This window comes from Lynx rufus, unplaced genomic scaffold (genome assembly GCF_022079265.1).
Source record: "Lynx rufus isolate CCGP_SWC_20201006 ecotype Redwood Valley unplaced genomic scaffold, mLynRuf1.p SCAF_22, whole genome shotgun sequence".
Taxonomy (NCBI): Eukaryota; Metazoa; Chordata; class Mammalia; order Carnivora; family Felidae; genus Lynx; species Lynx rufus.
In genome coordinates this window covers 19897079-19914262 of record NW_025814837.1, presented here as the reverse complement: position 1 = coordinate 19914262, position 17184 = coordinate 19897079, and the positions used below count along the sequence as shown (strand labels likewise).

The 17184-nt window shown below is 35.9% G+C and overlaps 1 protein-coding gene across 3 annotated transcripts in view; it reads right to left on the bottom strand.

The window, feature by feature from the left end:
• Positions 1–17184, bottom strand: part of ROCK1 (Rho associated coiled-coil containing protein kinase 1) — a 158605-nt gene that overhangs the window by 48689 nt on the left and 92732 nt on the right. For all 3 annotated transcript variants that reach the window (XM_047086920.1, XM_047086919.1, XM_047086918.1), the window contains exons 14-16: positions 16722–16857; positions 15270–15361; positions 14912–15158 (exon numbers count right to left, since the gene is read on the bottom strand). In XM_047086920.1, the coding sequence (XP_046942876.1) occupies positions 14912–15158; positions 15270–15361; positions 16722–16857 (475 nt within the window). The remainder of the gene's footprint in view (positions 1–14911; positions 15159–15269; positions 15362–16721; positions 16858–17184) is intronic.

The window sequence follows — 17184 nt, the reverse complement described above, 5'->3', positions numbered from 1 at the left end:
CAACTTAAAGTCAGCAGCTGTATTAGCCCCTAACAAGAGAATCTCTGAAGCTTTAAAGCCAGGCAGTGACTTCTCTCTAGCTATGAAAAGACTAGATGGATTGTACGAGAAAAGTCACTTCACCTCTATTGAAAATTTGTTGTTTAGTGTAGCCATCTCAAGTAATGATCCTAGCTAGATCTGGATAACTTGCTGCTTCATCTTGGCTCTTTAATGTAATGGAGATGGCTTCTTCCCTTAGAACTCTGCTAGCTTCCAACTTTTCTTCTGCAGCTTCCTAACAACTCTCAGCCTTCACAGAATTGAAGAGAGTTTGGGTCTTGCTCTGGATTAGGCTTTGGCTTAAGGGAATGTTGTGGCTGGTTTGATTTTCTATCCAGACCACTAAAACTTTTTCTGTTTGAGCAAAAGGCTGTCATGTATTCACTGGAGTAGCACTTTTAATTTCCTTCAAGATCTTTTCCTTTGCACTCACAACATGGCTTACAGTTACATGACAGCTTTCAGTCATCATGGCTTTCGAAATGCCTTCCTCACTAATTGTAATCATTCCTGGCTCTTGATTTAAAGTGAGAGATATGTGACTTTTCCTTCCCACTGAACACTTATGAGGCCACTACAGGGTAATTATTAATTGGCCTAATTTCAATATTGCCATGTCTCAAAGAATAGAGAGGCCCAAAGAGAAGGAGGAGGAGAGATATAGGAGAATGGCTGGAAGGTGGAGTAGTCAGAACACACTCATTTATTAAGTTTGTGGTCTTACATAGGTGTGGTTCACGGCACCCCCAAACAATTACAATAGTAACACCAAAGATCACTGATCAGAGATCACCATAATAAATATAATAATGTGACACAGAGAACATGAAATAAACAAATGCTGTTGGAAAAATGGTGCTTAAAGACTCACTCAATGCAGGGCTGCCACAAATGTTCAATTTGTAAAAAAAATGCAGTATCAATGAAGTGCAATAAAGCACAGTGTATAAAATGTGGTATGACTATACCTGGGATGTATTTACAAAAGGTAAACAAATTGTATGGCTCTGCCATTCCTAAGTGTATACTAACAAAATGCACAGGAATGTTTACCAAAAAAAATGTACAAGAAAATACCTATAAACACTAATCATAATAGCCCCCAAATGGAAATAATTGCAGTATCCATTCACCACAGAATGAATAATAAACTGTTGTGGCCATACATAATAAATGGAATCCTACATAGCAAGAAAAAACTATTGCCATATACAACAATACAGATGAAAATTTTAAACATAAGGGTAATGAAACAAACCAGATACAAAGGAGTGTTTGCTGCATGATTCTATTCGTAAAATTCAAAAACAAGAAACATTAATTTATAGTGTTAAAAGTCAGAACAATGATTACTTGGGAAGAAAGGGGTTAGTGACTAAAAGGAAACAAAGGGGGACTTCTGGGTTGCTAGCAGTGTGCAATTTCACAATCTCAATTTTTGTTATGAGGGTGTGTTCGTGTTGTGAAAATTTCTCCAGATGAGTATTTTTTATGTATTATGGTATGTGCTATATGTTAAATTTCAACAAAAAAATGCACTTAAAAAAGAAATCTAAATTTCTTAAAATCCCCAAATATGAAATCTACCCCTTAACCTTGAGGCCCATCAACTACATATAAATCTTAAAAATAAATACATGGGTAATTAGAAATTGCACATTAAGGTGAACAACCCTCAAGCTCAGACGCATTTAATATCATTTATAATAATAAATTCTAATCCAGTAAGAAGATATGTCATAAAACCTTAATACACTAAACAACACTGTATTAAAAATATACAAAGTATGGTATTTATGAAATACCCACAGCTAACACCACTCAAGAAATAATATGAAAAAAAATTAAGGGGCGCCTAGGTGGCTCAGTCGGTTTGGCGTCTGACTTTGGCTCAGGTCATGATCTCGTGGTTTGTGGGTTCGAGCCCCATGTCGGGCTCTGTGCTGACAGCTCAGAGCCTGGAGTCTGCTTCAGATTCTGTGTCTCTCTCTCCCTCTGCCCCTCCCCTGCTCATGCTCTGTCTGTCTCTCAATAATAAATAAACGTTAAAAAGAATTAAAAAAAAATTAAGACAATTTCATTTGAAATAGCATCTAAAAGATACCTGGGAATAATTTAGTCTAAGAGTTACAAGACCTGTGTACTGAAAACTAAAAAACACTGTTGAAATTAATTAAAAAAAAAAAACCCAGATAAACAGAAATACAGCCTGCGTTCATGGACTGGAAGACTTAACATGTTAAGATGGCAATCCTACCAAAAATGATTTATAAATTCAATATAATCTCCATCAAAATTCCAACGATCTTTAATGTAGAAATGGAAAAGCATACCATCAGATTCATATGGCACTGCAATGAGCCTTGAAAAGAGCTAAGGCAATATTGTAAGAGAATAATAAAGTTCAAGGACTCAAACATCCCAATTTCAAAATGTGCTACAAAGCTACAGAGATTAAGATGGTGTGGTACTGGCATAAGGAAAGATATACAGAACACTGGAAAGAACTAAGAATCCAGAAACAAACCCATATAAATACAGCCAACTGACTTTCAACAAGGATGACAAGATTATTCAATGAGGGGTACTGGAACAAATTAATATTTTGACACAAAAGAATGAAGTTGGACCCCTACATCATGCCATTAAAATTAACAAAAATTAACTCAACTTAGGTCAAAGACCTAAATATAAGTGCTAAAACCATAAAACGTTTAGAAGAAGATATAGGGGTAACTCTTGATGATACTAGAGTTGGCAATGTATTCCAAGATATGACACAAAAAACATAAGCAACATATATACAAATGAATAGGATTTCATCAAAATTAACTTCTGTATATCAAAGGACATTTTCAAGACAAACTATAGAATGGGAATAAATATTAGTAAATCATATACCTAATGTACATATATTTTATGTGCAAGTAAGCACATAAAGATATGTTCAACATCATTAGTCATTAGAGGAATGAAAATCAATACCACAATGAGATACCACTTTGCAGCCACTAGGGTGACTATAACCAAACTCACTTAAATAACAAGCATTAGCAAGGATATGGAGAAACTGAAACACTCCTAAATCACTGGTGGAAATATAAAATGGTATAGCTGTTGTGGAAAACAGTTGATAGTTCCTCAAATGTTAAACAGAGTTATCATATAACCCAGCATTTCCATTCCTAGATATTCCCAGAAGATATGAAAACAAGTATTCTAATAAATACATGAATGTTCACAGCAGTGTTATCCACAATAATCAAAAGGTAGAAACTCAAATGTCCATCCACAGATGAATGGTTAAATAAATATGGTATATACACACACTAGATATTACTCAGATATAAATGAAGTACTGATTCATGCTACAACATGGATGAATCTTAAAAATATCCTAAGAAGTCTGACATAAAAAAGGTCACGCGTTGTATAATGTCATTTAACTGAAATATCCAGAATAGCTAAATTCAGAAATACAAAGCAGAAGTTGGCTGCCGGGCACTAGGTGGAGGGGGATATAGGGATGGATAATTTAATAAGTACAAGGTTTTCTTTTGGGATAATGAAAATTTTGGAACTAGATAAAGGAGGTGATTGCACAACATTAAGAATGCATTAAATGACACTAAATTGCACAGTTAAATTTTTTTTGTAACATGAATTTCACCTCAATAAAAAAAATATACAAAGCAAAGCTGTTAGAAATACAAGGGAGCTATAAAAAAAAAAAAGCCACAATCATAGCGGTAACTTTTAAAACATGTTTCAAAATTTGGGAGACTAGTTGATGGGGGGGTGGGAAGGAGGGGAAAGTGGGTGATGGGCACTGAAGGAGGGCACCTGTTGGGATGAGCACTGGGTGTTGTATGGAAACCAATTCGACAATAAATTTCATATTAAAAATAAAAAATAAATAAAAATTTTAAAAAGTTGGGGAGATTAAACACATTTACAGGGAAGATGGTGCAGCAGGAAGAAACTAAGTTTGCTATGGACACACCTTGGTAACAGCCACATCAGTGCAACTAATTCGGAAAAAGACCGAAAGACTGGCAGAACAGACTTCAACAGCTAATCATAGAGAGGAAGCCACACTGAGAAGGGTATGAGAGGTGGAAATGCAGTCAGAAATGAAACTCCATGGTGACTACCCAGAAAGGGGAGGGACACCATAAGCATGAAGAAAGAAGAGGAGCAAACCCTCCCCCAGGCACGCCAGGTATGCGGAACCTGCACTGGGAAGGCAAGTCCCCATAACATTAGGCTTTGAAAACCAGTGGGCTTTAACTTTGTGAGTTTTTATAATCAGAAGGGCTTAACTCTGGGTACTTTAAAAATGAGTTGGCTCAGCTCTGGGAGAGTTGGAGGGCAACAGGAAACTGAGTTACTGCCCCTAAAGAGCCACCATAATAAACAACCCTGCTAAAATACAGCATAGAAGCTGCAATTTGAAAAATTCCTGGAGTATATGGGAAGATGATTCATTAATCTCAGAATGTACACTGGAGGGCCAGGGATCTTTAGGAGACTTCGCCAAGAACAAAAGGCTAAGAGCTGGCAGGTGACAATGTCTCCCCATGGCCCAGCCTAGACTGCCTGACACATTCTTCTGCAGATCCACGCCATCCAACTTGCCCCACTCCAAAGCAGCTTCTGCCAGAGAAACACACTGCAAGTAGCCCTGACAGGGGCTCACACAACTTCAAAGCAACTCCTGACCTGGGGAGAGGGGAAGATAACCACACATAGCAGTGCAACTCCAGCCTGAACATATGGACTAGGGGTAGGAAATGGGTCTGACGGCTGGCCATACCCACCAACATAAGCTTCTTGGGGACAAGGCAGGGAGAACACCCTACAGACTGGCACTACTGTTGGCAGCCCCAATAGACAGAATGGGGTCAGGCATCTGATTTGACTGCAGGTCTTAACCGCCAAAGAAAGCCTCTCCCTGACCTCAACTGAGGTATATGGGCTATGGGCTAAGTTGTGACCTCAACTGAGGTATATGGGCTAAGGGCAGTCATATGCATCAGACTTGGGCTCAGGTCATGATCTCCCGGTCCATGGGCTCAAGCCCTGCATCGGGCTCTGTGCTGACAGCTCAGAGCCTGAAGCCAGCTTCGGATGCTGTGTCTTTCTCTGCCTTACCTGCTCACGCAAACGCATGCACTCTCCTTCCCTCCCTCTCTCCCTCCCTCAAAAATAAACATTTTTTTTTCTTAAAGGGAAGATTATAGCAATACAGGACTATGTCATGATGAAGCAAGAAAAATCTCAAGTAAACTCACCTTATGCCTAAGGAAACTAGAAAAAGAACAAAGCTCAAAGGCAGTACAAAGAAGAAAATAATAAAGATGAGAAAAGAAATAAATTCAACAGAAACTAAAAATATAATAGAACAGATCAATGAAATAAGGAGCTGGTTCTTTGAAAAGATGAAGACTGATAAACATATAGCCAGATTTATCAAGAAAAGAAGAAAGGACTCAAATAAGTAAATCAGTAGTGAAGGAGGAGAAATAAAAACTGACATCACTGAAATACAGAGGATTATAAGAGGATATTATGAAAAATTATATGCCAACAAGTTAGACAACCTAGAAGAAATACATTCTTAAAAACTGAATCAGAAAGAAATAGAAAATTTGAACAGACTGATTACTAACAATGAAACTGAAATCAGTAATTTAAAAATTCCCAACAAACATAAGCCCAGGACCAGACGGCATCACAAGTGAATGTGACAAACATTTAAAGAAGAGTTAATACCTATTCTCAAATTATTCCACAAAATGGAGGAAGAAGGAAAAATGCTATAAGGACACATTACCCAGACACTACAAAAAAAGGAAACCTATAGGCTAATTTCTCTGGTGAACACAGATGCAAAAATTCTCAACATAATATTAGCAAACTGAATCCACCAATACACTGGAAAATCATTCACCATGATCAAATGGGATTTATTCCCAGGAGGCAAGGGTGAGTCAATATTTGCAAATCAATCAGAGTCATAAAACACATTAACAAGACAAAGAACAAAAACCACATGCTTTTACAGAAAAAGCATCTGACAAAACAACATCCATTCACGATAAAAACTCTCAACAAAGTAGGTTTAGAGGAAACATACCTCAACATAATAAAGACCATATATGAGAAACCCACAGTGAACATCATACTCATGGGGAAAAGCAGAGCTTTTCCACTAAGATCAGGAACAGAAAAGGATGTCCACTCTCACCACTATTATTCAACATAGTACTAGAAGTCCTAGGCACAGCCATCAGACAAGAAAAAGAAATAAAATGCATCCAAATTGGTAAGGGAAAAGTAAAACTTTTGCTATTTGCTGATGATATGATACTATATATAGAAAACCCTAAAGACTTCACCAAAAAACCATTAAAATGAATATATGAATTCAGTAAAGCTCCAGGATACAAAGTTAACATACATAAATCTATATACTAATAATGAAGTAGCAGAAAGAGAAATTATGAAAACCTCATGTGCAATTACACTAAAAATAATAAAATACTTAGAAATAACTTAACCAAGGAGGTGAAAGACCTGTACTCCAAAAACTAAAACACTGGTGAAAGAAACTGAAGATGACACAGACAAATGGAAAAATATTCCATGCTCATGGATTAGACGAACCAATATTATTAAAATACCCATACTACTCAAAACAATCTATAGATTTAACATAATCTCTATCTAAATATCAACAGCATTTTTCACAGAACTAGAATAATCTTAAAATTTGTATGAAACCTTAAAAGACCTGAATAACCAAAACAATCTTGAAAAAAAATGAACCAAGCTGGAGGTATCACAATCCCAGATTTCCAGATCTACAAAGCTGTAGTAATCAAAACAGTATGGTATTGGCACAAAAACACAGATGGATCAATGGAACAGAATAAAGAGTCCAGAAATAACCCACATTTATGTGGTCAATTAATCTATAACAGAGGAGGAAAGAGTATAAAATGAGGAAAAGACAGTCTCTTCAACAAATGGGGCTGGGAAAACTACATGCAGGAGAATGAAAGTGGACTACTTTCTTATATCATACACAAAAATAAACTCAAAATGGATTGAAAACCTAAATGTGACACATGAAACCATAAAACTCCTAGAAGAAAACATAGGTAGTAATCTCTTTGATGTTAGCCACAGAAACATTTTTCTGGATATGTCTCCACTGACCAGGGAAATAAAAGCAAAAGGAAGCTATTGGGACTACACCAAAATTATAGGCTTTTGCACAGGGAAGGAAAGCATCAACAAAACAAATAGGCAACCTAGTGAATGTGAGAAGATATGTACAAATGACTTATCTGATAAGAGGTTAATATCCAAAACATCTAAAGAAGTTATACAACTTAATACCAAAAAACCCCACAAATAATCTTATTTAAAAATGGGCAGAATGCCTGAAGAGACATTTTTCCAATGTTGAGATAAGATGCTCAACATCTCTAATCAACAGGGACATGCCAATCAAACTTCAATGAGCTATCACTTTACATCTGGGAGAATGGCTAAATCAAAAACACAAGAAATAATAAGTGTTGATGAGGATGTGGAGAAAAAGGAACTTTCATGCACTGTTAATAGGAATGCAAATTGGTGCAGCCACAGTGGAAAATAGTATGGAGGTTCCCCCCCAAAACTAAAAATAGAATTACCATATAATCCATAATTCCACTAGTGGGTATTTACCTAAAAAAAACACAAACACTAGTTTGAGAAGTTAAGTGCACCCCTGTGTTTATGGTAGCATTAGTTACAATAGCCAGGATACGGAAGCAACCCAAGTGTCTATTAATAAAAAGGTGAAGAAGATGTGGTATACATATACACAACAGAATGTTACTCAGCCATAAATGTGAACGAAATCTTATCATTTACAACAATATGGATGGAGTTAGAGGGTATTATGCTAAGTGAAATAAGTCAGTCTGAGAAAGACAAATACCATGTGATTTCACTCGTATGTGGAATTTAAGAAACCAAACGAACAAAGAAAAGAAACAAACAAAAACAGACTTTTAAATACAGAAAACTGGTGGTTCCGAGAGAAAAGGTGGGTGGGGGGACAGGCACAAAAACAAAGGAGATTGAGTATACTTATCTTTTTTAAAAAATAATGTTTATTTATTTTTGAGACAGAGTGGGGGATGGGTGGAGGGTGGGTGGTGCAGACAGAAGATCTGAAGCAGCCTCTGAGCTGACAGCAGAGAGCTCAACGTGGGGCTACAACTCACGAACCATGAGATCATGACCTGAGAGGAAGTTGAACGCTTAACTGACTGAGCCATCCAGGTGCCCCAAGAGTACAGTTATCTTCATAAACAACAACAAATTCACAGAATTGTTGAATCATATTGTATACTGAAATTAGTATAATACCGTATGTTAATTACACTTCAGAAAAAAAAAAAAAAACTGGCAGACTAAAGACACAAAGAATAAATGGAATCTTAGAACTAAGTCACCAAGGGGTGAGAAAACTCACTGATTAGAAAATGGACGTTGTTTTTTCTTCCAAAAAGCAACCCTAAAACCATAGTAAGTAAAAAAACCTATACAATTTTCAAGTTCCCATGTAACAGTTAAAAACAAAACAAAAATTATTATGAACTAAAAACAAAAAGAAAATCATTAAACATTTCAGAAGAAGTAAAAACCTGCTAATAGTTTCTGATGACAATACTATAAATTAAGAAATTAACAATTATAATGGGAAATAAGTATTTCCTACTTTTGTCCATTAATAAGTCTTCCAAACATTTACCTACCCATTAGTACTAAGTACCCACAGTACCCAGGCTTCAGTCTCTGAATGCCATATGCCACAAAAAATGACTACTGTTCCTTAGAAAACTGGTAACTCCAGGTCTGGTAGAGAAAATAATTCTAGAAAATATATTATGCATAACAAAAAGAAAAGGAGCAGTAAATTTGAAGAGATTCTCACTGGCCTCAAATGAGCATCAGTAAAAATACTGCAATGGGCTAACAGATATCAAATATATTAAAATCCAGAAGTTCATAAATATATTTAAAAACGTCGTTGGTCATCTTTGGAGGATGGAGGGGAAATGACTTACTGTTCTGAAATACACTAAAAGAATATTTAGTCAGACTTTATTTTATAAGCTGTACCTCATTATAACTATTTAATTGAATAGTAGTATTCCAATTAACAAATGAATGAAGAATGATACAAATAGATCATCATAGTTGAAAACTCCTAAATAGATACAGGATCTAGGCAATGATATTCAATAGCTGCTAACATCACAAAACAAGATAGCCAGACTTTATTTGCTTCCTGGTGCCTAAATAATACTGCTTACAAGTATAAGCTTGTAAACAAAATATTCTTTCAAAGTAATTCAAAAATTCTGTCGAAGCCCTATCTGAAATAGATCAAGCCTCTAGACGCACCAGTTTAAAGTACTACAAGGGACAGAGCAACATGTTTGCTAGTTTCTTCAAATAACAGTAAAAACAAACTTCAAAGAACAAAAAAGGGAGAAGAAACCTATAGATAAAAGAAACCTAAAGGACACATTAATGAAATGCAATGTACAGAGCTTGACAGGATCCTAACTGAAGCTAAATAAATACAACAAAAACAACAGATTATGGGACTACTTGAGGAATGTGAACGCTGACTAGATATTTTACAATATTGTTATCTTTTTTTCCAGGTTTGATGATATTATGGTTATTATTCTTTTTCAAGTCCTTATCTTTGGGGTGCCTGGGTGGCTCAGTTGGTTAAGCATCTGACTCGTGATCTCACAGTTCATGGGATAGAGATCCACGTTGGCCTCTGCGTTGGCAGTGTGGAGCCTGCTTGGGATTCTTTTTCTCTCCCTCTCTCTCTGCCCCTCTCCTGCTCATGCTAGTTCTCTCTCTCAAAATAAATAAAACATAAAAAAAAAAAAAAGTCCTTGGGAATGCAAACTGGTGCTACTCTGGAAAACAGTGTGGAGGTTCCTCAAAAAATTAAAAATAGAACTACCCTATGACCCAGCAACTGCACTACTAGATATTTATCCAAGAGATGCAGGGATGCTGTTTCAAAGGGGCACATGCACCCCAATGTTTATAGCAGCACTATCAGCAATAGCCAAAGTATGGAAAGAGCCCAAATGTCCATCGATGGATGAATGGTTAAAGAAGAGGTGGTATATATATATAATGGAGTATTACTTGGCAGTCAAAAAGAATGCAATCTTGCCATGTGCAACTATATGGACGGAACTAGAGGGTATTATGCTAAGTGAAATTAGAGAAAGACAAGTATCATATGACTTCACTCACATGAGGACTTTAAGACACAGAACAGATTAACTAACACAAGGGAAGGAAAGCAAAAATAATATAAAAACAGGGAGGGGGACAAAACATAAGAGACTCTTAAATACAAAGAACAAACAGAGGGTTACTGGAGGGGTTGTGGGAGGAGGATGGGCTAAATGGGTAAGGGGCATTAAGGAACCTACTCCTGAAATCATTGTTGCACTATATGCTAACTAAAATGGATGTAAATTAAAAAATAAATTTTAAAAAATAAAAAAAAAATCCAGCGGTTAAAAAAATAAAGTTTATGCAGTATTGTTAAAAACAAAAACAAAAAAACCAAAAAGTCCTTAGCTTTAAGAGATACTGAAATATTTACAAATTAAACAAAGTAATGCCTGAGATGTGCTTCAAAAGAATTCAGTGTCAGAGGTTTGGGAAAGGGAGGTGGGGGTATAAACAAAACATGACTGGCTGCTAGATGAAGATTACTGAAGTTGGATGATGAGTACACACAAGGAGATCATTATAATATTCTACTGTGGTATATGTATGAAATTTTCCAAAATTCAAAGTTGAAGAAACCAACTAAAAAATGGTTTTTAACAAAACTTTTTCAAATGGTTAATTAAAAAAATTTCTCTTTGCATTTCAATCTAAGAATCACAAAGTTACTGGATGACAAGCTTATCATTTCATTTAAAATTTTCATTCCTTAATGACATTTTGATCTGTATCCATTCTTTTTGTTTAAGCCTCTATCTCCTAGACTTTTAGAAGCTAGCTTTTGTCTGTTACAGCAGCCTTGAAATACTAGTCCAAGTGTTGGCAAACTTCAAGCCCTCAGCCTGCTTCTCTATAGACATGAAGCTAAGAATGCTTTTTCATTTTTAAAGGGTTGTGAAAGGTAAAAAAGAATACGTAAAAGCAACAGTATGTAGCCCACAAAGGCTAAAATATTTATTAACCAGTTATGTTTGGGAACTCATTTCCCATACACAACAAAGAAGCTTCTGCCCATTATGGATACATGGAAGACATTTAACTAGGAAATAATCATGACCCTGTCAGAAGCCCAGCATCACAAACTATGAGAAATTTATACCTGAGGGACCTGAAATTCCTATGAACCACAGAAGATTAATGTAAGATCTGTGGGGTTTTTTTACCATGATGAATCTTTAATATGTATATTGAGCCTCATATAAATTGCGTACATCTTTTAAAAGTTTATTTACATGTTGAGACAGAGACAGAGCGCATGCAGGAGTGTGGAGGAGGAAGGGCAGAGAGAGAATTGCTGTCAGTGTGGAGCCTGACCCAGGGCTTGATCTCACAAACCATGAGATCATGACCTAAGCTGAAATCCTGAGTCGAACACTTAACTGACTGAGCCACCCAGGCACCCCAAGTTGTGTACATTAAAAAAAATGTGTATTTATTTTTGAGAGACAGCAAGTGGGGAAGGGGAAGAGAGAAATGGAGAGAGAGAATCTGAAGCAGGCTCTGCGAGGTCAGCACAGAGCCTGATGTAGGGCAGAAACGCACAAACCATGAGACCATGACCTGAGCTGAAATCAGGAGTCAGATGCTCAACTGACTGAGCCACCCAGGCGCCCCAAGTTGTGTGCATTTTAAATGTATATGAGCTTTTTGATTCATGAAGCATCGAAAAAGGATAAACATCAACAATAAAGCATGCTATATATTTTCCTTACCTTCACCTATATCTAAATATTAGATTCAGTTAAAACCACTGTTGATGAACATATGATGGTCTCTTCCTTGAAAGCAAAAGCACTTCAAAGCTCAGTCATATCCAGCAGATCACAGACTTAAATAATTTTAAAATTGGAGTGATTATAAGGGTCACCTATTCTAATCTCCTTGGTTTATATATACAGAAAGCAGGTGAAGTGACTTTCACACAGGTAATAAGCTGTACATAAAAAGACCTAGAGAAGCAATTTAAGGAAGTGAACTAGGAGGTTTTTTTAACACATATAATGAAGTTACTTTCTTGGTTACATTCAAATCTATTTTAAGTCTAGTCCCTGAGAAATAAGATTGCACAACGCTCCTCAGCTAAAAACCAACAGGAGATCTTAATTTCCGTTTCCATAGTCACAAAAACTGACCCTGACCTCTCTCCACAGAATTATAGCTAGTCATCAAGCCCCATGAGAACCCAAACTATGTTCCCATCCTGTGACTAAGGTTAAAAGGACTACCCCTCCTCCAACTTTCCCCTGAGACATCTGGCAACTTCTATGCGTATCTGTTTTGATTATGTAGTATGGATCCTTTTGCTAATAGGAACAGAAAATAGAAAAATATGTGAGAAGTGGGTAGAGACAGGAATCTTTTTGAAAACAAATTGATTATATTTCCATTACCAAAACTGTTTCTTTACTGTTACACTCAATTTTTTTCCTTTTAGATTTATAAAGACAGCTGATATCTGTAATCCTAACCTTCCTAAGAACATAGTTCTTTATTAGCAATGGGATTCTATTTCTGTAATTCAGTTTCTATTTCTGCCAACAATGCACAAGGAATTCCCAGGTTTTAATAGTTATAATCTTCTTTTGATTAGTCCCACTTTGAGTAAGGCTTTTGTGAATTAGGTATGTTTTAAAATTAAGTTTTCAGTAATCTGGCTGTAAAATTAGAAATACATTACTGACCTCACAGGGGTGCCTGTGAGAGTGAAGAAATTACAATGTGACAGAAAAGTAGGAATTATCCTGAAAGAGAAAGAATGCTAATCACTTCCAATTTCACCAAAGTTTTTTGTTTATGAGAGCAATATGATAAAAAATATATTACTTTACACTTAAAAATGATTAATATGTTTTTAGCCACAATTAAAAATAAATTTTTAAAAATTACCTTCCTTTGATAAACAAAATACGGTATATACATATAACGCAACATTATTCACACTTCAAAGGGAAGAAAATTCTTATTTCTTTTTAAAAATTTAAGTTTTAAGTTTTATTATTTTTATTTATTTTTTATTATGTTTTTCAATGGTTCATTTATTTTTGAGAGAGAGAGAAAGAGAGAGAGAGTACAAGCTGGGGAGGGGCAGACAGAGGGAGACATAGACTCCAAAGCAGGCTCCAGGCTCTGAGCTGTCAGCACACAGCCTAACATGGAGCTCGAACTAGTGAACCACGAGATCATGACCTCAGCCGAAGTCGGATGCTCAACCGACTGAGCCACCAAGGCGCCCCCAAATTTTAATTTTTTAAATTCAAGTATAATTAACAGTGTTATAATAGTTTCATGTATACAATACAATGATTCTACAATTCTATACATTACTCAATGTTCACGGGTGTGTTCTTAATCCCCTTTACCTAATTTCACCCACCTATCCGTGGCAACCACCAGTTTGTTCTCTGTATTTAAGATCCTGTTTTTTGTCTCTTTTTGTTTGTTCTTTTATTTCCTAAGTTCCACATGTGAGTAAAATCATATGGTATTTGTCTTTCTCTGATTTATTTCAATTAGCATTATACCCTCTAGGTTTGGTCATGTTGTTGCAAATGGCGAGATTTCATTCTTTTTTTATGGCTGCGTAATATTCCACTGTGTATACACACACAATGTATATACATATATACATTACTTCTTTATATAATATACAGTATATGTATATATACACATACATATTGTACATGTTACTTCTTTATCCATTCATCTATGGAGGGACACCTGGGTTCCTTCCATATTTTGGCTACTATAAATAATGCTACATAAAACAAAGGGGTGCACTCCTCTTTTTCAAATTAGTGCTTTTGTATTCTTTGGGTAAATACCCAGTAGTGGAATTACTGGGTCATATGGTAATTCTATTTTTAATTTTTGGGGGAACATCCATACTGTTTTCCACAGTAATTGCACTGATTTTCAGTCCTACCAATAGATGGGAAGTGCACAAGAGATCCTTCTTCTTCACATCTAAAAAAGAAGGAAATTCTGATACATGCTACAACATGGATGAATCTTGAAGACATTATTCTAAGAGAAATAAGACAGATACAAAAGGATAAATATTGTATGGCTCCTCTTTTATGAGGTAGTCAAATTAATAGAGTAGAATAGTGGTTACCAGCAACTGGAAGGACTGGAGAATGGCAAGTTATTGTTTCATGGGTATAGTGTTTTAGTTTGGGATGATAAAAAGGTTCTGGAGATGAATAGTAGCTGTGGTTGCATAACAATGGACTTTATGGGGGCGCCTGGGTGGCGCAGTCGGTTAAGCGTCCGACTTCAGCCAGGTCACGATCTCGCGGTCCGTGAGTTCGAGCCCCGCGTCAGGCTCTGGGCTGATGGCTCAGAGCCTGGAGCCTGTTTCCGATTCTGTGTCTCCCTCTCTCTCTGCCCCTCCCCCGTTCATGCTGTGTCTCTCTCTGTCCCAAAAATAAATAAACGTTGAAAAAAAAAAAAAATGGACTTTATGCTACCGAGGTGTACACTTAAAAATGGCTAAACCAGTAAATTTTACCACAAGAAAAAATATTACCTTGAAGGTCTCCAATCATCTCAGAATCATGACCTCTGTCTCTTCGTTCAGCTTCTAACACAGCTTGCAGCTGGTAATAGTCCTTGTCCATTTGTGTCTTGGAATTCTCTAAAATTCTATTTCTCTCCTGCAATTCTCTGTTTAAGGACTCTAGCTGACTAATTGACTTACTCATCTCTGTGTGACTCTTCCTTAATCTTACAGCTGTGTCTGATTCTGTCCTAAGTAAGTCATTGGCTTCTTCTAGCTATTAAAAAAAAAAAAAATAGTGAGAGCAAGAAAATAGGTTGTTGACCAAAATACAATCAAATTTACTTTAATTAATTATAATTTTAAACAGCTTAGTTAAAAAACTCACCTGCTTTTGTAACTGTGTCAGCTTCTCATTGGCAAGCTGTGAATTCTGACTTACTTTCTTTAAGTCTTCTAACTGATCCTTTAATGTAGAAACTAGAAAATGAAGAAAAAATGTAGAAATTAGAAAGTTATTATAGAGGAAACATGTAAGTACCTTAAAAAACTATTGTAGCCATAGTCAGCTACAATAGGTCCACTCCCAAAGTCATATTTCATCATGGAAGTACTTATATTTAAATTCAACAAAAAGTACAGCATTGTTTTACAATATAGACCACAACAGATTTGTTTTCAGCCTTGTGATAATTAAATTCTTTTTTTTTTTTTAATGTTTACTTTTGAGAGAGAGAGAAACAGAGCATGAGCTGGGGAGGGGCAGAGAGAGACGGAGACACAGAATCTGAAGCAGGCTCCAGGCTCTGAGATGTTAGCACACAGCCCAAAACAGGCCTCGAATTCATGAACCGTGAAATCATGACCTGAACCTAAGTCGGACGCTCAACTGACTGAGCCACCCAGGTGCCTCAATATTTAAATTCTTTATTCTGTTAATAAGCTCAATCTACTAGTGAAATATAATAAAGCTAGTTCTAGTATTATTTATTTTTGAATAGCATAAATCTTTGAATATGTAAAGATCTAAAAAACAGTTCGAAATTCAAAAGTACCAAATGGTCTTAGTGTAGGATAAGCTTCCCTCCCTCCATAGTTTCCCAGTCCTTCTGGTTCTCCTCCCAAGCAACAACTATTACTAATTTCTTGCATATGCTTCGTAAGACAGTGTATGTGTCCATACCCTCACACATAAAAACACACAAAATATATATTTTTCCACATCTACACACACACTTAAGCATATACAGACAAGCACTCTCATTTTAAACAATACTATTTTTTTCACTTAAAAGTACATCTTAGCCATAATGCTACAATGAATACCTTGTTTTTATATCAGTGTGCATGTGCACAAGTGTATACATAAATTAATTCCTAGAAATGAATCACTGGATCAAGGGTATAGAAAGATATTTTAAATGTATTTTTAACACTAATATGAAAAAAACATGAAATTTTAGTTAATAATTCTCAAATTGCTGCTTGTAAGAAATTGCCTAGAGAGCTTATAAAAAATACCAAGGCCCAGGCCACATGTTTAGATCAATTCAATTAGAATTTCAGAGGTTAGGCATGAAATTAGTATTCTTTAAAGCTTCCCAAGAGACTCCAATATGCATACAAGGATGAAAATCACTCTTTTAGCTAAAACAGGACTACTGACTTTAATATGTTATACATTTATCTTGGAACATGGTTAATTAAGTCATGAGGTGTCCTAGGACTGTGACTTCAAAAATATATCATAGGCCCTAACCTTAAGACACCTCATGACAAAGACCTCAAGTATAGTGTTAGCCAGAAATTTCAGTGTTTTTCAAAAGTAGAAACAGTTTACCTTCATTTTCTACATTTCTCCTCTTCTCATTTTCCTGTTCTACTTTTCTTTGGTACTCATTAATTCTATGCTGTAGCAACATTTTCTCTTTCTCAATCTGAGACACTGTAGACTCTAGGTTTCTTCTTTGATTTCCCTGTAAACATAATGATAAAAGTCACCACTGCAATTAAACTCTTTATTTATTTAGAGGAATATTATATTCTTTTAAAATAAAACACACAATGGGGTGCCTGGGTGGCTCAGTTGGTTAAGCATCTGACTCTTGATTTTGGCTCAGGCCATGATCTTCCGGTTCATGAGATTGAGACCTGTGTCAGACTCTGTGCTGTCAGCTTGGGATTCTCTCCCTCCTTCCCTCTCTTTCTCTCAAAATAAATAAATAAATTAAAAAAAAAGAAGACTTAAGATGGATTTTTTTTGTTTCAAAATCAGAAAGTACCTGTAACGACAACTTTCTAAA